The sequence below is a fragment of the Saccopteryx leptura genome, chromosome 3 (assembly GCF_036850995.1).
Source record: "Saccopteryx leptura isolate mSacLep1 chromosome 3, mSacLep1_pri_phased_curated, whole genome shotgun sequence".
Lineage (NCBI taxonomy): Eukaryota > Metazoa > Chordata > Mammalia > Chiroptera > Emballonuridae > Saccopteryx > Saccopteryx leptura.
The window spans coordinates 106,573,959-106,594,792 of record NC_089505.1 but is presented as its reverse complement, the minus strand read 5'-3'; the positions used below and the strand labels follow the sequence as shown (position 1 = coordinate 106,594,792).

The 20,834-nt window shown below is 46.1% G+C and overlaps 2 protein-coding genes across 4 annotated transcripts in view; both read left to right on the top strand.

The window, feature by feature from the left end:
* SNRNP40 (small nuclear ribonucleoprotein U5 subunit 40) overlaps nt 1-4,086 on the top strand; it is a 41,040-nt gene extending 36,954 nt beyond the window's left edge. Inside the window, exons 9-10 of the mRNA XM_066372086.1 lie at nt 2,580-2,683; nt 3,579-4,086. Of these exons, the coding sequence (XP_066228183.1) occupies nt 2,580-2,683; nt 3,579-3,628 (154 nt within the window). The 3' untranslated portion in view covers nt 3,629-4,086. The remainder of the gene's footprint in view (nt 1-2,579; nt 2,684-3,578) is intronic.
* A 9,918-nt stretch (nt 4,087-14,004) lies between these two features.
* NKAIN1 (sodium/potassium transporting ATPase interacting 1) overlaps nt 14,005-20,834 on the top strand; it is a 49,353-nt gene continuing 42,523 nt past the window's right edge. For all 3 annotated transcript variants that reach the window (XM_066375686.1, XM_066375689.1, XM_066375688.1), the window contains exon 1: nt 14,005-14,392. In XM_066375686.1, the coding sequence (XP_066231783.1) occupies nt 14,339-14,392 (54 nt within the window). In that variant the 5' untranslated portion in view covers nt 14,005-14,338. The remainder of the gene's footprint in view (nt 14,393-20,834) is intronic.

Genomic DNA, 20,834 nt, shown 5'->3' with positions numbered 1-20,834 from the left:
GTCGGGCCACAGTTGTAGGATGGCAGAGAATGAGGAAGCCCTTTGGTGCCTCACTCTGGGTTTAGTTCCCATCTTTCTCCCCCTTTAGAGATTTTGCGTAACCCTGCTGAAACAGGCGCCTTCTATAAACATGAAGCCTTTTCTTGGCTGGCTTGGGCTTAAACGTATTCTGGGGTCTTCTCCCATTCCGGGCCCTAGCACAGCCGTACTGAAGCCTCACTTGGTCTATCCCACACCTTTCTATTTGTGCACATACCTAAAGAGTCCAGAGTTTGCTTATTTTTTTTCCCATGACAAGTTTAATGCCAAGAAAAATGAACAAGTATTCGGCTATTTTCTGAGGGGCGGGGTCCAGGTGAAACTCACATTGATGGCTTGAGTCCTGGTGATTTAGAGAGCTGCCCTAAAGAAGGAATTTAAGAGATTTTCAGTTGTCAGGTTACTAAAGAAGGTCTGGAGCAGGTCCACAGCATAAGGTGTCTTTCATTCTGACAGAGTGAGAACCATTCTAAGTATTCTTACATTATTTTTAGCAGAGATACTGTGTCTTTCCTATGTAGTCAAGCTTTTAAATGATATTTGCCTAAGCTTTTTTTCTGAACAGTTCATTTGTACTTTGACCCTGATTTTCAATGTCCTCTCTTCCCTCTCTCCCTCCCCACTGTTTCTTTAAACCTTACATGTGGAAGCATGGCTCTAGTCTGGGGGGGTCTGCCTGTCTACCTGCTGGGGGTTGGCCAGATTTCACAGGCCTCCTCACCAATTAGCCCGAAGTCAGCAAGCAAGCTCTGTTACATAAAGAGCCTGGTTCCTGCTGGTTGTTGCCATGCTAAAGTAAGGAGAGGACATGGAACCTCTCTAAATTTAACATCTAATTGGCAGCCATGGAGAGTGAGGCCTTGAACTAAAACTGTGGAGACCTGGGGTTCTGCTGGCTTTTATATACCTGGGAAATGTAACCTTCTCAGAAAACTGTTCAGCCAGGCCTGGATCTGGCACAGTTTCCCTCTCCACTTGCAAATCACCAACCTCACGTTTCGACTAGAAACCCTTCAAAAGTTCTACCACAGGCTATGGGAAGATTGGCCAGTCTTTCTGCGATGAGTGCTTTATTCAGCCACTTGATGTCATGTGGTTCTATTTTATCTTTTTTCATTGAATTTATTGGGTGGCACTGGTTCATGTGATTCTGTTTTGATAATGAATGTATCTGTCATAGCAATAGCTATCATTGATTATGTTTGCCAGGTATTTAGCATACATTGTCTTATTATTGCTCTCATCCAAGCTGTGACATAGTATTGTCTGCATCCTACAGCCTAAAGACAGAGCTGCTCAGAGAAGTGAAATAAATAATTGTTTAAGGTTACATAGCTATTAAATAGTTGCATTGAGACTTCAGCCCGGGTCTTTCTGACTGCAGAGGGCATACATTTTTTCACCATGCCACATCACCCTTAGCTGCAATAACGAGGACAGTTATTTGTGCATGGAGGGAACAAGACAGTAGGGATAGCACGAGCATCAGAGCCGGAGAGTCTGTGGACAGATGGGGTTCCTGCTTCTTGTCCATCTTGCTTAGGACTTTTAGTTAGTTCCTATGGAGCCTAGCTCTTGAGAACTAAATGGAATAATTACGAAGCTCTTGTTTATTTGTATTTTAGACTAAAAGTGTTTAATGTCACATCAGAACTAGGCATTTATAAAGGGTGCTTGAGGTATTGAACAAACAAAATGTGTAAATAATTTGTATAACCTGTTTGAAAACCATGAGCCCTTTAAATTTACCAACAGATTATTTCTGCGTGGTCATATGAAGATAATATCTCTTTATCTTACCTTCAGCTTAAAACTTCTTTTTTAGTGTGGGGGGACACAGTGTTTGAGGGTGGTAAGAGAAAGAAGAATACTGGAGTATATTAAAAGTTCTAATTTTAGTTCTGCCACTGACGAACTGTGTCACATTAAAAAGTCACTGTATTATACTTTTGTTGTCTGTAAAATGAGTTTAGACTAGCTGTTAACTGTTGGCCCCTTCCCATGTTAGAATTGAGTATTCTTTCTGCCCATGAATTCAGTGCAAAATTTGGATCCTGTTTATATAGCACAAATTTCCCATTCCTTCTCTGGCTCTGTGATTTGAATATTATACTACAAATTCAGGTGCCTCTACAACCTAAGCTCCCAACCTACCATGAATTGGGTAAAGACATTCCTGGATACATGTGATGTTACCTACAGCCTAATTATATGGGGTGATGTTTGAGGAACATTTCTCTATGGTGTCTGTAGGGAAATTTGTCTTTCTTCTCCATGTTCTTTCCTATTTCATAAGTTTGTGTTTGAAAATTCCAGTAATGCTTATATTTTTTACTATTCCTATTTATTCACTCCATCGCTCAAGGGCAGGTTTATGCCATATTCAAAATCTGTATTCCTGATTTCTAGAAGTCAGAATACAGTCTAATAAATACAGAGTGATTAAATATATTGTTGCTTCCATTTCCTTAAAAAGCCATGCTTCCACCCTACTCTCAGCTCTGAAAGGCTTTAGCTTTGTTCTCTGTGATACCTTGCAGGTTCGTGTATGTGTGGGATACCACAAGCAGGAGGATTTTGTATAAGCTGCCCGGCCACGCTGGCTCCATCAATGAAGTGGCTTTCCACCCCGACGAGCCCATCAGTAAGTCTGTCCTGGCTGTGGGGAAAGGGAAACTGGGAATCTCCCAAAGGAGCCCTGAGAATGCAGAGTCAGAGTTTGGACGTCTGTTTGCTGTGAATGTCCATGCAGGTGTTCTTTATGGGTACCATTGACAATCTCGCCATTGTTCTAAGGGGTGAGGGTAGGAGCAGTGTTTCATCTTCTCAGTCTCAGAGGGAGCATGGTTACTCTAGTTCTTTTGAGTTACTTGCTTCAAGTCTGTTTCAATGAAGTATTTGAATTAAAGAATGATATTTCTTTGGATAGTTTTTAAATGTTTGTTTTATTGATTTTAGAGAGAGGAAGGGAAAGATAGACAGAAACGGGAACATCAGTCTGTTTCTGTTTGTGCTTTGACCAGCAATGCCTGCACTTCCGGACGATGCTAACCAACCAATCTATCTGGCCAGGGCAAAAATGATATTTCTTAATATTCAGATTTAAATTATAACTTAACTCACATTTTATTTGCTACCCAGTCATTTTGTAAACTAAGTAATGGGCCTTGAATTTAAGGAGAAAATGTAACTTTTTCTAGTGCTAATAAGCACATTTCCAAAATGACTAGCACAGATACTGACTTCTTTTCTAGAATGACTGGAAAGGTATTTTTCTTAGGGTTTGACTGACAAGAGACATCAGGATTTAGAGCCTGATCATGTATCCATAATACCATTCACCCTCATGGTTTTGAGAGGGCGTGGATTGAAAAGCAAGGCTACAGTTTGCTGTGAATGGTGTTCAGGAAGAGGGGAATTTAAGCTAAATCCAGTTGCTCTTGTTATACCAAAAATTGGCTCTTGAAATAGAGCTCTTGAGTGCAAGACTCCTTGACCTTCCATTATTGCCGTTACCCTTCTCTATTCTCTTGCCCTAGTTCTCTCAGCATCCAGTGACAAGAGACTGTACATGGGGGAGATTCAGTGAAGATAAGAGATTGAAGACTCCAAGGCTGCTTGACCTCAGACAGCACCAGTGGCATCAAATGATGCCCAGGCCAGCGTCCTCCCTTCAGATGAAGATCAAAAAACTAGCAGGAGGTGGCCATATTCCAACAGCCACGTGTGTATCATTTCATCAGGATGAGTAAGGCAAGCTGACGTTGGCTCTCAAAACCACCTGCCAGACTTCAGGGACTGTTTAGTTTTTTCTTCTTCACTTTTTTTATTTTTTTATTTTATTTTTTCTAAAAAAGAAGTTTCTTCAAAGGGGCAGACATTGGTTGGTGTGTTTCCTATTATCTAATCCAAGCTGAAGACAGGGAATGTGACTGAAATTTGTTGGGGATTTTTTTTTTTAATTCAGTAACTGGCTTGTATATTTTCTTTTCTGTGTCCCTCTGAGTCATTTTGTATTAAAAGCCAAATAGATGCCTTTTTACAAGAGCCGTGTAGATTGGATTTATTACTGTCCTTTCTTTGATGCATGGTCACTGTAAAGCTGAGCAGGACGTGATGTGGACTGGTGATGCAGTCCAGTTAAACTTCTGGCGACTGCAGTGTTCGGGGCTTTTTTTCCCCTTCTGTGTGTTTTTAGATTTATTCACTCCCATGAAAGTGACAGAGAATAATTGTCAGTAACAAATACAGCTCTCCTCTTAGAAACATAGCAGTAAAGAGGTGATAACTAAGGTCTGAAAGCACCTTGTTTACTTTTACATGATTTTAATGAACAAGATCTGTGTCTACTCTGCCTCCTGCCAAAAAAACAAACAGAAAGCACACAGAAGAACACCACTTTTCTGAGCAGTGTGATTCCTACACTCAGGGTTCCTGCATTGGGCAGATTTGGGGCACTCTCAGCTGGCAGAAATGACACAGGCTGGAAGGCTGCATCGAATCCAACTCAAATGTAATATGAGAAAGTTTAGTATAACTGGGCCATGACACTGAGACTTCTCTATGATCCTGCTTACTTGTCTCTCTTTCTTAAATCGACAGTGGTATTAAGAAATGCTGTTAATTGTCTTCTGCCCCCAAGACAGGGTACTGTCTCTCTGAATCACTGGGAGACTGTGCCAAGCACACAAAGCTGCACTGATGGATTCCATCTGACACTGGGGAGTGGAATGTGTCCTTTCTGAATCTCCTATCTCAACACAGAAGTCTTCATGCTGCCAACCTCTTCTAAATATGTTTGCTTTTATACTTTTAGCTCACACACCTGAATCATCTGCGTATCTTAAGTTATAAGAGAGAGAAGATGGTTTTAATTGAGCACATGTTCAATATTTAACTCATTAATGAAGAAACCAGCAAGATGGTAAAGCTGTCAAATCAATTACTTTTAATACAGGGGATGAAATTTTAATACGTACCACTGGGGAGAGCCGTTTAGTGTGCCTGGGAGAGTTGAGGAAGTTTTACAGATTATGTTATTATGCTTAGATCAGGACTGAAAAAATGAGGGGCGCTTTGCCAGGTGGACAAAGAACATGCACATTGAACCTCAGTGTCGTTAGACCGGGAACAGCAGTTAGTAAAGTTGCAGGCTTAAGTTGGAGCCGAATCCTGCAGAGCTTGTACTCCATGAACTTGATCTTCCAGGTTAAGGTTTCCTCGAGTATATTCCACAAAGTACTGTTTCCCAGCTGTGTTGGAAACGAGCATAGAGATGCCATGCTCAAATAAACTTGGAAAAGCCCGGGTTAAATAAAGTGTAACAGGTTTCTTTACTGCAGAACTGCTTACAGCCTTTACTCTACAGACTATAGTAGGATCTTTGAAGGCAGTGGTGACTCAACTTTCAGGCCTGAGCAGTAATTATCTATATGGTTATGCCTTTAACCAAGAAAGGTTTGGCCAAAGATGTTTGCAAGCTGCTCTTCACACCTCTCACACTATCACAGGTCACTCCCGAGGTCACATACCTCACACTCAGTCCAGTACCCTCCGCTCACCCACCTCTTACGACTTGGAGTAAAACAAGGCTTCACCCTTGACACTGCACTTTTTAAAGCCCCCAGATCCCTCAAGTTGGCTAGTGATTGGGTAGAGTGAGGGCCCTGGAGCCTGCAAGGGCTTTCCTCTAACCTTAGCCTCTTCACTCCTCCCAACTGCCTTCAAGGGCTGGGTAGAGGCCATTAGCACCACTTAGAATTTGAAGGAAATAGAGACCCTAGCCTGGGGAATAAAGATTTGAGTATAAAATATCCCCAGAGGGTGCAAATTGTATTCTCACTCTGGGAGAGAGAGATTGCTCCCGAATGAGTAATGGCATCTCTGGTTTTCAGTTAATTTCCTTTTATGACTTCCACAGTCTCTAGCACTTAATACTATTGGCATTTAAAAGAGCCAAATCTCCCCTCCACCCCCACAGAGTGGTTGAGTTTTATGGACTGAATTGCCAGGGAGGTGGATTTGGACAGGTCAGGGCTTTTGTCAGAGTTGCTTCTTCACAGTGACACTACAATACGGTTACTTGCCCTAACATCTGCTGTTTGTTACTATCTCAAGGTGTGTGCATGGGAAACTGAGGTGTGAAAGAGCTGTGAGCAATTTGGGGCTTCAGGCAGTTGAGCCTGAGGGAAGAGCTGTCAGGCCAGTTGAGTTAGGACGGGAAGACTCCTTCCCAGCAAGTAGGGCTTGACAGCTGTGTCCCAGAACAGAGCGAGGGGCCAGACTTTAAAGAGCCCCTATTCCTGTGGGACCAAATGAAGCCAAGTCAGTTTTGAGCCTTCCCTCTGGTCATTTGTCTCCATATCCTAGAGCCATAATAATCTTTTTCCAAAAAAGCTCAGGGTGGGCACCCACCAGCTCTGCGTCCAGCCCTGAGCTGTCCCAAACTCCCCTCCTCGCCTCTAGGCTTCCCCTTCTTCCTTTGCCTCTGAAACCCACTTCAACTTTTCTTTAACTTATGTCCTCTACAGCAGTCGTTCTTAACTGGGCGATTTTGACCCCCAAGGGACATCTGTCCATGTCTGGAGACATTTTTGATTGTCACACCTGGAGAGAGATGTTGTGCCCATTAGTGGGTAGAGACCAAAGGTGCTCAAAGAATTAGCTGCTCCCGAATGCCGTTAGTGCTGCTGTTGAGAAATTCTGCTCGGGAACAGGGGTTCTCAAAGTGTGGTCTCTGGAACAGCAGCAGCAGCACCTCGAAACTTACTAGAGATGCATATTTTAGAGCCCCCCACACACACATCCTCCAGGTGATTTTTTTTTTATCCAGGTGATTTTGATGCAAGTTTGAGAACCACTGCTCTTCAGACTCAAAGTTTGCATCTTTCATAGGATAACCACAGAGACTCCTCCTGTTTACTACCATATGTATTTAGCTGTACTTTTTGGCTTAGTGCTATGTGCATTATCTCACTGATTGTCACATATGGGTCAACAGGTTCACCCAAGATCCACCAGTTGGTAAGTGGCAAAGCCAGGATATAAACCCAGGTAGAGCTCTTCTCACCACGATGTAGGACTTGGAGACTTCTAGCCTTAGAATGCGCATAGGATCACCTTGGGAACCTTTGAAACTCCAGGTGCTTAGATCATACCCCAGACCAATTAAGTCAGAATTCCTGGGGTGAAAATCAGTCTATTTTAAAGCTTCCTTAAGTGCTAACAATGCGCGATCCAGGTTGAGGGCAGTATAAAGCTAAGCTGATATCCCCTACACCCCTTGGCTATCAAGGAAACCACTGCGCTCCATCACAGGTTCTGTGTGAGCTTAAGAATACTTCTCCCAAAGCCCATGGCTGAGCTAAAACTTAGGAGCCTGACAAGAGAGCAGCAGCTGTCACTGTGGTCAACTATATATACCTGGTGGGTCTGTGGGGTTTTGTGTAGAAAAAAGATCACTGCCCCGCGGTAGGGCGCGGGAAATGTGGCATATGGAAGACCCACTCCCCGGCGCCACTCGTGGGGGGCCCAAGTCCTTCTGATCGAGGGCCCCCCCCAAAAAAAAAAGATCACTGATCTTCCTTCAAAGCCCCAAGTATGACATCCAAAGGTGCTAGGATTGGAAAAGACCTTAGGTCAGGGGTCTCAAACTCAACTCAGCATGTGGGCCGCAGAGCAAGATCACAGCCTTTCGGCGGGCCACACTAGGTCTACAAAAGGCAACTGTTACGCAACACTTTTCTCACTGCAGTTGAAAACAAAAGTCAGTACAACAAGCACAATCGTACATGCAGTTTACTCAGTGTCACAAAACGACCAGAAACTGTAGTTCGCATCACAACTGCTGTTAACTAAGCTAATATCTAGCTAGGATGCTAGAGAAATGAAAAATAGAAGTAGGCCCCTAGGCTTACTTAATTTTATCCAAAATATTTTGAACTTCGTGGATTAGTCTGCGGGCCGCACAAAATTGTTCAGCGGGCCGAGGGTTTGAGACTCCTGCCTTAGGTCATCTACTCCAACCTGCTTTTACAGAAGGGAGACTGAGCATCGATACAGTTTCCCAAGGTCACGTGCATGTGAGTTAGTGGTTTTGCTTATTCACCATCCCTCTGTGGCAGGCCCTGTGCTGGGCTCTGAGAACACAGAAATGACAGTTCTCACCTCTTCGGGGCTCATAGGGTAGAACGGTGGCAAGAAAAACAAAAGTCAGGGCTTCTCAAGCTTTAATGTCCTTAATGGCAGAAGAGAATGAACTGGAGCAGGAAAGACTCCTGAAATTAATAACTTGGAAATTTTACCATGAATTTGTAAAATGTATGATTCCCTCTCTCCCCAACTTTATTGTGAAGTATCCCAAACATACATATTTCAAACAATTCTCTGTATACAGAACTATACAACAATTTGACTTAACGATTTTTTTTACTTTACAGTGGTACAAAAGCAATACACATTTAGTGGAAACTATACTTCAGATTTTGAGTTTCGATCTTTGCCTGGCCTAGCGCTATGCGGTATGATTCTCTCAAGATGCTGGGCAGGGCAGCGAGCCGCAGCTCCCAGCCAGGCACATGATTACGAGGGCGAACAACTGACACTCCACAGTGTAGTATTAAATGCATTTTTTACTTGTGATATTTTCTTTTTTTTTTAAGATTTTACTTACTGATTTTTAGAGAGAGAGAGAGTGATGGAGGGGAACGGAGTGGGAAGCATCAACTCGTAGTAGTTGCTTCTGGTATGTGCCTTGACCAGGCAAGCCCAGGGTTTTGAACCAGCAATCTCAAAATTCCAGGTCAATGCTTTATCCACTGCGCCACCACAGGTCAGGCCACTAGTGATATTTTCACCTTACAAAGATAAGTCAAGAAGCATCTGTAGGTTCCACCTAGATTCAATAAACACTAGCTCACACGCACACATATATATATAATTTTCAATGACTTGAAATTACAATGGTGACATAATTCCTTACTAATAATATTTCAGCAGATATTTCCTAAGACCATTCTCTTTTGTAACGGCAACACCATTACCACACCTAAGGAAATTAACAGCGATTTCATAAAACCATCTTAATGATCATATTAAAATTTCCTCAGTATCAAAAATGTCTTTTATAGCTTTTTTTTCAATCTGGAATCAATCAAGTTTTATGCATTTGGCTATTCTGTCTCTCTGGTGTCTCTTAATCTAAAATAGCCCCCCTACCTTTTTTTTTTCTGAGTGAAATTGAGTGTTTAAATGAATGTGGCTTTGTGTGCTGCTTCATAAAATAGTTGTGCTTGTTTTACATTAATAAATGTTTTAAATCACTGAGCACCAGGTAGAATAGACACTCCAGGAAAATGTTCCACATTTATTTGTGCTTTGTGTCTTGTCATGTACAACATGTTTTAGTAACATATAAATAAGCAATTCAAATATGATGGAATACATACTTTCTGAGGTATCCCTATAAACTAGGAGGCAGTGCCGGAGGAGCAATTGGAGAAAATTTTACTAAGGAAATGACACAGTGAATCTAAGAGAGGATTGAAAATTGGGGAGAAGAGAGGAAGCTGGGAGGAGGTAAGAAGAGTCTAGATTGTGGGAAAAACATGGATGTTCCCTGGCTGGGTAGCTCAGTTAGTTGGAGTGTTGTCCTGATACACCAAGGTTGTGGGTTCGGTTGCTGGCCAGGGCACATGCAAGAGTCAACCAACGAATGCATAAATAAGTGGAACAATAAATCAATGTTTCTCTCTCAAATCAATTTAAAATTTTTAAATTGATTATAAAATTATAAAATTATAAAAAGAAAAGAAATTACTTGGAACAGTGCCTGGCACATAATACTTAGTGTTAGCAATTGTGATATAATACAAAAATATATTTGGTCTATATTTCCATTCCTGGTCCAGAGTTCCTAAAACTCTTGGAGTGTCCTCAGTGACAGGAGTGTCTCTTGTTATTCATAAGTCCCTTTTGATCACAACTGAGTGTGTTCTAATGAGGTGACTTGGAATGGGACCCCAGATAAACTCAGGAGCAGCTGGTCACCAGAAAAACCATGTCATTAGAGTGGAAACTCAGCCTGGAGATTGAGCTTTATAAAAACTCTTGAGCAATGAGATCGAGAGCAGCTTCTAGGTTGGTGAACCTGCTGGGAGGGGGGCTCATCCCAAACTTTACAAGGACAGAAGCACCCAGGACCTTCCCAAACCTTGCTCTGTGTACCTCTTCTGTTCATTTGTATCTTTTATAATAAACCAGTTAACATAAACAAAGTACCTTCCTGCATTCTGTGAACTCTTCACAAGCAAATTATGGAACCTAAAGAAGGGGTTGTGGGAACCCTTGATTTATAGCTGATCAGAAGTAGGGTTGGCCGGAGACTGGCATCTAAAGTGGAGGCAGTCTTGCCTGACCAGGCAGTGGCACAGTGGATAGAGTGTCAAACTGGGACGCAGAGGACCCAGGTTCGAAACCCCAAGGTTGCCAGTTTGAGCATGGGCTCATCTGGTTTAAGCAAGACTCACCAGCTTGGACCCAAGGTTGCTGGCTTGAGCAAGGGCTTACTCGGTCTGCTGTAGCCCCCTGGTCAAGGCACATATGAAAAAATAATCACTGAGAAACTAAGGTGCCACAACAAAGAATTGATGCTTCTCATCTCTCTCCATTCCTGTATGTCTGTTCTTCTCTGTCTCTGTCACCAAAAATTAATTAATTAATTAATTAAAAGTGGAGGCAGTCTTGTGGGACTGAACCTTTAAGCTGTGGCTCTATGCTAACTCCAAGTAGTTAGCATCAGAATTGAATTGAATTGTTGGACAACCAGCTGGTGTTGAAGAATTGGTTGGCTTCAGAAAGCACTCAGAAACTATAATTAGTGAGCATGTTCAGTCCTCTAACTTGGAAGAAGGAGAAATCAGTTTAACATTTGGGCCATCTTAGGAGTGAACTTTCTCAGAGGCTTTCAGTGTTTTAACCCACAGAGGGACTAAGATCAAACACTGATTAGCCTTGGTTTAGGCCAAGGGAGAAACTTATTAACACCCCATTCATCACTTCAGCAGCTTCTACTGTGCCTCTTTAGGGCTGACCATGACTCTGCCTTCCCACTCAGGAAGTGTGGATATGTTCTGAATCATCTCTGTCCTGTATTACTGAATTCTGCTTCATTTTCCCCACAACCTTTCCCTAGTTGAGGGGTTAGTCATCCTTCACGTCACCTAGTGCAAGCCCCTCCTGGTGTCATCCCCAGCTCCTAACCCCCTCCCACTTCCTGCCAAAGACGATGATTCCATCTGTGCCTTGAATTAGCTCCCCCCCCCCCTTAGAGCCCCTGACTTTCAGGTGGTATAGAGGGCATGAGACACACTGGGGCCTGAGGATCGGAAGATCATTCATTTACCACATACTTGCTGACTCCTGACATGATTCAAACCCTGTGGAATATAGAGATAGTTTATAACATCGTCACTGTCCTCATAGAGTTCACACTCTATTGGGGGAAATAAAGTCAGACAAGTACAGTAAGTCTCAGTAAAGGCTGTAATAAAGGGATCACAGACCACATGTGAGCCCAAGGGAAGGGCACTTCCTCCAGATCACAGTGTTAAGGAAGGCCTCCGGGAAGAAGTGACAGTTGAGCTGAGATTTGGAATTTAAATAGGAATTCTTCAGGCAAGAATTTGGATGGGACTTGCAGTTTAGACAGAAAGAAGACAAGGCAAAGTATGGTGTGTGCTTGATTCATCAGAGCAAGACTTGTAGTAGGTGGTAATGACCCAGGGGCAGAAGCTAGTTCTGCTAAGGTCAGACAGGTCATCCCTGGTCCCATAGAATAGACATTAAGCATGAGTCAGCCAGGCCTCAAACAGGTGTCACAGGCATGACATGATAGACCCAAAAACCTGGCAAGGGCTTGTCACAGCCCCAGCAGAACCCACTGTTATTACAAGGATTAAATGAGATAATGTATGTTAAGTACCTGACTTGGAGAGAGCTCCTAATAAATGGTAGCTATTATTATTAGTGTTATTGAATTATATTTATAGCCTCACAGAGGCTCTACCTGGAAGAGGCCCCGACGAGGATCTAGTAGAGCACAGCTACATCCTTTGTGGGCTGGTTGTTACTCTTTTATGGGAAATGGACTCTTTGGAGAATCTGATGAAAGCTATGGACCATCTCCCCAGAAAAAGGCACATCTGCTCAGGTGAAGTTTTGCATATTATCTCAGAGACTTCACAGTCTCCTGGAAAGCCTGTCTAGTCATAGAACCTGGATGGACACAGCTGTGACTCACACAAGCATAGCTGAGAAAAGTTCCCACTATCATCTCAGTTTGTATTCCAAGTAAAAACCTCAACACAGGTTGTTTTAATTCCATGAGTATCCCGTGTGCTTTAAAATACCAAGTGGCATGCTTAGGAATGGGTGGAGGAGGGAGAGCAGTGAAGAGACCATTTTAACAGTCCAGGGAGAAGACAGGGCTGGCTTTAGTCACGCAAGGCCCTCCCAGTATTTGATTTAATGCTCTGCTGTGTCATCATCTTTAATTTTTTAACAAGAAGCTTTGCATTTTTATTTTACACTGAACCCCACAAATCAAGTAGCCAGTCCTAGGAATAGATGATAATGCATTTGAGTGCTTACTGTGTAAGCAGCTTACAAGCGGCAGTATGAGACTGGATCCCAGGCTGTTTTGGTCCAAACAGTGGTCTTAAATCTGTATTATGCTGCCTCTCCTTCCCTCCTGTTGTCTCTCCGTATCAATGTCATTTCCTCCAGAGCCTGGTCTCCAAACCTGAATTATGCCCCTTTCTCTCTTTTACTCCTTATTATCCTTTAAGGCACTCATCAGAATTTGTCATTATGTATTTATTTGTGTTTTCTTGTTTTAATGATAGTTTCTTACTAGACTGTTCTCTCAGTGAATGCAAAGATTGGTGCATCCCCTTATACCCAGAGGAGAGCCTGGCACATAGTAGGTATTTCATAGATACTAGCTGCAAGGTACAGTTCACAGGAGGTAATGACAGGTCAGATAAGATGGAGAAGCCTGGAGGGAGAATGAGGGATTCCCACCTGAGTGATGCTAATCACCAAGATGACTACAAGAAGTAAGGTGTGAGGCGGGGATGATTAAATGGGTTAAATGGATGTGTTTGAAAGGTGAGTGCTTTTGGGGGGCATCCTGGAGAAGGCAGTCAGTCATCTTCCCGCAAAGCCCTTCCTGACTTCCTTGCCCACTGCAGCCTGGGTTAGGGGCTGGTCATACTCCCCTGGGCAGATCTGCTCTTGGGAGCCTGACCGGGAAGCTCAGTGGGTTCTGGGACAGCAAGGCTCATCTCTGGATTCCAGGGCTCCCAGGGGTGTGTATGCAAGTCCGGGCTCAATCAATGCCAGTAGGAGAAAAGAGAGAAGGAATAAAAACGTGACCAGGCATTCAGGAGGGAAATGGGGATGAGGAGCAGATCTGGGAACTGTAGTGGAAATAGAGGACCATGGTTTGGACCCCCAAAACCCTAAAGACAGGATGGACAAGGGTTCCTCCAGCACACTCAGGAAGCTGGGCACAAACAGAGCTAAGTGCTTTGTTCGCATAAATGCATTTCATCTTCGTGGCAACACTGAAGTAGAACTTGTATTATTCCTCTTTTAAGAAAACTGAGGCCCAGAGAGGTGACATGATTTGCCCAAGGTCACACAGAGAGTGAGCCAGGGGGGGAGTCTGGGTTTGACCCAGGGCTGTCACCCACCCTCCAAGTGGGCACTCTTTCTACTTCATTCCCTGCCTCTCCCCCAACTCTCCACTTCCCTACCCGTTCCCACCTCCCCTCGGCTCCCGCGGCCGCCCCGCCCCACCTTCCCCTCCACTCCCTCCCTCCCTCTCGGTGGTGGCGGCGGCAGCGGTGGAGCCACGTGGTGGGGCCGGGAAGCCGCGGCCGCGGAGGTACCGGGCGGCTGCCCCAGCTGGGCAGTGCTGCTCTGCGCCGCGCTGCGCTCGGTGCCTGAGCTCCCCGCCAGCCGCCCCGGGGCAGGCGGCGCGCCTGGCGGCCGGCCGGTCAGACAAAGAAGGCGCGGCAGAGCCAGCGCGCGGGTGGACCGACCATGGACTCAGAGAGCAGGCGGCCCACCCTAGCCCTGAGGACCCGGCGCTCCGGGGCCCGGCCCTAAACACCCGGCCCCGCTGCCCGGGGCGCCCAGCGGGAAGAACGCGGAGTCCGCGCGGTGCGGAGGAGGCGGCGGCCGCCGAGCTAGTGGGGCGCCGCGGCAGCGGACGGCCCGCGCGGCCCCTGGAGCCATGGGCAAGTGCAGCGGGCGCTGCACGCTTGTCGCCTTCTGTTGCCTGCAGCTGGTGAGCGCCGCGGCCGGAGCAGGGTGGGGCGCGGCAGGGCGGGGTCCCGGGGCGTGCGGGTGGGATGCTGTGTCTCTGCGTGTGTGCCTGATGAGAGTGCCCGGGCGGGGGTGGCCTGGAGTCACAGAGTGGACGGGCGGAGTCTGCTCCTGCTGGCCGTGCTCTTTGTGTGCGCTTCTCGCCCGGCGCTCCCCAGTCCCGGAGTGCGCCCTGTGCGCGCGTCCCCGGCCCGCCCCGCGCCTGGGGCTCCACGCGTCTGGCCCACACCGTACAGAGACCTCCTGCTGGGAGGTGCGCTGTGGGACTGTGGCTGGCTAGGCTGGGGGTGTGTCCGGGGCTCGTTTGTGGATGTGTTGAGGTCCTTGCCGTGTGTTTTCCTCTAGATCACTCGTTTGCATGGGTCTGCCTTCCTCTGGGTTTCTGCCTCTGGTCTCCGCCCCTGTGAGCGTTTCTCACAGTCTCTGCTCCTGTGTGTGTGTCTCTCTCTCCGGGTCTCTCTTTGGTATGTCTCTAGATCTCTGACCATTTCTGGTTCAAGTTCATCTGTGTATGTTGGGATCTTGTTGGGACCTTAGACTTTAAGAATTGTTCACTCCTTTGTGCTGTTTCTGCCTCCCTTTACCCTCTGGGTGGGCCTGGGAAGGGAAAGCCATCTCCCTGGAAAGGGTCAAAAGGAGCTGCCAGGTACTTACTGGACCAGTCTAACAAACAGGGTGCTGACCTCCCCCTGCTTTGGCTGTGGCCATTGTGGCCATGAGTGTTCCATCAGTCATCAGTTCCACCAGAGCATCAGGGGCGAGAACAGGCAGAGCGGCTCCTCTGCCTGGGCTGGCACTGATGGAGGTGGGGGTACTTGGGTGCTCTGGGGAGGATGGGAGCATCTGAGGACACCATGTCTCACCCCAGCTTAGGAGCTCAGGTTCTTATCTCAGGGAGGCTAGTGGAGTCAATTCAGGAGCTGAAGGGGACCAACTCTGTCCTTCAGTTCAGGCTCTGGCAGCTGCATTTGGGAAGGTGGTTAAGGAGAGGCCAGGGTCTCCTGCCTACCCTAGAACTGAGGCCCAACAACAAGGGGTTCTTGAAGCTGTGCTGCTCCTCTGGATAGAGATGCATGGGGACCTCTGTGGGCAGAACTCAAGCCTGAGTGAGAGTTCTTCCTGCCTCTGTGATCTAAGTCTCCACTTTGCCTGCACCGTCGCCCCTTCTCCGCCACAGGAGCGTCAGTAATATAGGGTCGAGCTTGGAGCCTGGCTGTGCAGACCTCCTCATTCACCTTGCTTCTCACCTCTTGGGGACACCAGCCCCAAACTTGTCATCCACAGACCTGCCCTCTTGGGCAGTGGTAAAAACAGCCCAGCCTAGAAGGTTGTAGCCCTGCTACCAGCTGTGGCCGGCAGGCCAGTGACTTCCCTCACTGGGCCCCCTTGGTCTGCCTATCTGTAAACTGCTCATCCTTGCAGGGTGCAGAAATTAATTAAGATCAGGTAGAATGGAAACTCTAGAAGGGCAGAAATGATCTGTTTTGTTCCCTGCTAAATCCCCAGCAGCTGGAACAGTGCCTGGCACTCCATTAATATTTGTAAAATAAATGAATGAATCTGTTATTTTGGCAACTCCTGGCTGACAGTAGAAACACCCTTCTTTATCTACTTTGAGGAACATAAAATGCCAAGAAGTGCTGAACTTTTCAGAGGGTTCTTTTTTCTGTTTGCTCATTTTTAAAATTTAAACTAGGACTTTTTATTAGAAAAGTAATTTTTACACATTTGTAAAAATGAATAAATTAATAATCAAACAGAGTGGAAGGTAAAGGTAAGTTTCCTTCTATGCTCAGTTCCGCACCCCAAAGCTAAGCAATTTTTAAAATTTTATTTCTTGATTCTAGAGAGAGAGAAAGGGAAAGGGAGAAACATCAATTATGTTCCACTTATTTATGTATTTATTGGTTGATTCCTGCTTGTGCCCTGACCAGGGGATCGAACCCACAATCTTGGCATATTTTGGCAATGCTCTAACCAACTGAGCTACCAGGCCAAGGCCAAAGCTAAGCACTATTCATAGCTTGTCCCATGCCCATTCTGTTCATGAATAGCAATAATAGCTACTAGGTGCTGGCTACCCTTGTAAGCACTTTTCCATGTATTAACTCATGAATTCCTTATAATGACCCTATAAAGAAACTTGCCCGAAGTTCTACAGTTAGGAGCCAGGCTTTGCAGCCGGGCAGCTGACCAGTGACCTCTGTTGTCTTCTTAATTATATAAATAAAATAAGTAGTTCTGGCTCTGATTAAGTTGGGGTCCTTTAGGATGGGAGCACATTACAGAAGCTGTGCTCTCTCTATAAAGAGATGAAGAAGGTGGGTGGAGCCTGACCTGTGGTGGCGCAGTGGATAAAGCATTGACCTGGAATGCTGAAGGTGGGTGGAGGTAGTCTCTCCTTGCCTCCCGTTCACTTGCTTCCATAGCTCTCACCAGCTAAGCTAAACCTATCCTTCCACAAAGAGGGTTCACCAGCATAAGGGGTTCATTCTGAAGTTAAACATGACCTGGCTGGGACTCTGAATCTTCTAATGTCTTGGCTTGGGCAACTTGTGAGGGTTACATGAGATAATTTGGAGAGGTGCTTCGGACAAGAGACTTGAAAGTTGGTCTTTTGGCTCTGTTGCTCTGTCTGGGCTGATGGCACAGTGGGTCCCTTCAGTTGTCACCCCCAGGGGTCTCTGCTACCTGGCAGCTTCTGTAATGTGCTCCCAGATGCTGGAATTCACTAGCCTGACATCATCCCAGAGAGAAGGGAGACTGTTTTCTCATCCAATGGAAAGGGGCAGAGAAGGAAGCGGCTGCTGTTTCTCAGCTGAAAACTTTACAAGAGGAACTGTGTCTTTTTCCTTTTTTGAGTGGGGTTCGATCATTACAATAAAACAGGCCAGTTCCAAGTATTCTCCTGCAGTTGGGGTCGACTTGCTTCTGGTGAGGGAGTAGGGTGTGAGGGTGTACAGTAAAGGAGGAGAAGCAGGTGGGGGCTGTACCATTCAGGTGGACAAGTATAGGGTCAAGGCTCTGGAGATTGACAGGTCAGACCTGGGTTTGAGTCCTGACTGTCACTTTCTAGCTGTGTGATCTTAGGCAAGTTGCTTACCCTTGCTGAGTGTTTTGTCATCTGTTAGCGATAATACAAACAGTTCCCAATTCTTAGGGTTGTTGTGAGGATTAAATGCATGAACTTAGCAGTATGCCAGGCTTGGAGTGAGATCAGTAAACTATGGCTCTTACTGTTGTTATCTTAATGATGCTTACCACAGACTGCTTTCCTGGGGCTGTCACCCAAACATCCAGGTGCCCCCTGCCCTCTCCCTTTGTGGGAAGCAGTGAGTATTGGGTTCTGAACTGAGAAGCAGGAGGCCTGGATTCAAGCCCAGCTCTGCCACTGACATCCTGTGAACTTGGACAAGTCTTTTCCCCACTGTAAGCCTCGGTTTTTCCATTTGTAAAATGAGAAGAATCATTATTTGGTGTCTTTAGGGCCCTTCCGGTTCTGCCCATCCGGGTCTCTGGGATGAAGTTTGGGCTGGCCTGGAGGTTTCGGTGCATCTCAACCCAGTTCCATTCTGTAGAATATCTTGGGTCCCTTGCCTTCCTGGCTCCTGCTTGATAGATCATCTTGACATTATTATTGCTATTCACTCCCTAATTTTTCTGTTTTCCTTTTCCTTCCCCTGTCCAGACCCCGCCCTTCTTTTCTAGTCTACCTCCTTCCTGAAACCTTACGGGCCACTCTGTTCTTCCCGTAAGAGGATGAACCGAGGAGATTTGCCCAAGGGAGCCATCATCACTTTCTTCATCATTGCCATCATTACTCCCATTTCTGGAGTCCTGTGCTAAGCACTTTATATGCATTACCTCATTTAACCAAATGAGCTTACATATGTAAAGTGCTTGGCAAAGTGCCTGGTACATGTTAAATGATCGATAAATGTTAGCTATTTCACTATTTTTATCCTTCTTATTGTTATTCCACACAATGGGAAAGACGGGATTATCCCCTTTTTCAGGTGAGGATATTGAGGCTCAGAGAGGTGACAAGGTTTACCCGTGATCACTAAGCTAGTCGGTGACAGAATCAGGATGCGTGCACTCTCCTGCCGGAACAGAGCCACCCTCTCCTCCCGGTGCCACTCTGCTGCTCCCATCTGAGCCGTGTGTGACCTCAGACAGGTCCGTTCATTGCTTCAAGCCTCAGTTTCCTCATCTGAAAATGCAAATGATAGTATATCAATAAGATCATGCGCGTGCCTGGCACTGTGAGCCAGTGAGTGCTCACTGCTGTGATTGTTCTTGTCCCAGCTCTGTGTGACCTTGGACACATGCATTCACTCCTCTGGACCCCAGTTTCTTCCTCTGTCAAAAAGTCATCCCTACCTCTCAGAGTTGTACAAAGGGCTTACCCAGGCACCTTATACATAGTAGGTACTAAGAAAAACGTCAGTTTCATTCTCTTCCCTTTTGGATTGCTCTTTACTTTCTGGAAGGTGGTGGGCGAAGGAGGAAATATATATTTCGCTTCCTGCTGAGCTGCGCGTAATGGTGTGAAACGTGGTCAACCTGATTGATGTCGTTATTAGCGATAGTGATAGTGGAGATGGAGGGAGACAGCTGGGGGGGGGCGTGTTCCGAAGCAGCTGCCTCTGCAAGCTCACTGCTTCCTCGGAAGTGTCTGGTCTGCTCTGGGGGCTTCAGGTCCTTGAGCCAGGCTTCAGAGGCCGGAGCACGGAATTGTCCAGGCCACTGACGCCTTCGGACAGGTGGGGGCTGGGGCGATTGACTCCCTTTTGCAGAAGAACAGACTGAGGCCAAACAGCTCTCAAGACCCTTATGATGTTGGAAGAGCAAGGTGGAGTGAAGAAGGGGACCTCTGTGGGACTGGGGGATGGCTCTGCTCCTGTTCCTTTGCAAGGGTAGGTGATTTTTAGATAAGCTCCCCATAATGGCAGCTGCTCTGAAATCTGGCACAGGGGTTAGGAGCAACAAATCTTGGGTCAGACAGACATTGTTGCCTTGCTTTGTGACTTCCAGAAAGTCCCTTACCCTCTCTGAGTCTCTGGCTCTCTCCTATAAAGGAGAACAGCAGTCCCTACCCCATGGCAGTTTGGGGGATTCCGTGAGACAGTGCCCGCATAGCACAGTGCCTGGTCATAGGGATGCGCTCTTATTTGCCTTGAGGCTTGGACAAGTCACTTCTGCCCCCATCTCTGCCGGGATTAGAGATTTAGTGATCACAGCCATGCCCATAAACTCTTCAAGTCTTAGTTTCTTTATATGGAAAATGTATATAGTTTAGTGGGAAATGACAACAACAATAATAATAATAAACAACTTTCTTTTTTGTTTGGTGTCTGCTATGAACCAAGCACTACATTAAGCACTTTTTATACCTGTCCCTTGTTACTGTCTGGCTTATTCATGGCCACATATACAGGAGGGACAGAATGAGGCTTCAAACCCAGGTCTAGGACTCCTAGCTCCTACCTGCGTGCCCACTGTTCCCCCTGTAAGATCATGGGGATGCTGGATGTGGAAACTGGAGAAACCTAAATTCTTCCTCACTCATTAGGGGTTGTTACTAAATACCAGATATTCTTTTTTCTTCCTCTTCTTTTCCAAGTGAAAGGAGGGGAGATAGACAGACACCCACATGTGCCCCAACCAGGATCCACCCCCATCTGGTGCCAGTGCTCTGCCCATCTGGGGCCGTGCTTGCAACCAAGCTATTTTTTAGCTCCTGAGGCGGAGGTCCATGGAGCCATCCTCAGTGCCTGGGGCCGATGCACTTGAACCATTCTAGCCATGGCTGTGGGAGGAGAAGAGAGAGAGAAAGAGAGAAGAGGGAGAAGGAGGGGTGGAGAAGCAGATGGTCGCTTTTACTGTTACCCTGACTGGGAATCAAACCTGGGACATCCACACGCTGGATACCACTGAGCCAGCCGGCCAGGGAAATACCGGATATTCTGTGCTACTTGTCCAACCAAATGTTCCAACAATGCCCCACCCCTACCCCGTCCCCATGTCTGCTCATCCCGAGGCCTATGTTGGTTTTAAGAAAATTATGATGCAGGTTGAGAAAAAATTACTCAAGAAAGAAATTAACCTGTATTAAAGCCTTACTAGCCCTCATAACAACTCTATGAGGTAGGGAGGATTTTTAGACCCATTTACTGGTGGGCATACTGAGGCTCAGAAGAATGAAGTGACTTGTTACCAAGGAAACAAGACACAGTCTAGGACTGAGATAAGTGATCCAGGGGGAAGGTTTTGAGGACAATTATAAAATCTAAACCAAGCTCTCTTGGTCTCTTCATCAGAGGCTCTTCTTTCCTCTAGTTTCAGGGAGGGGTGGGTGCTGGGAGAGCAGGCTGAGACCAGAGATGTGTTTTTTCAAAGCT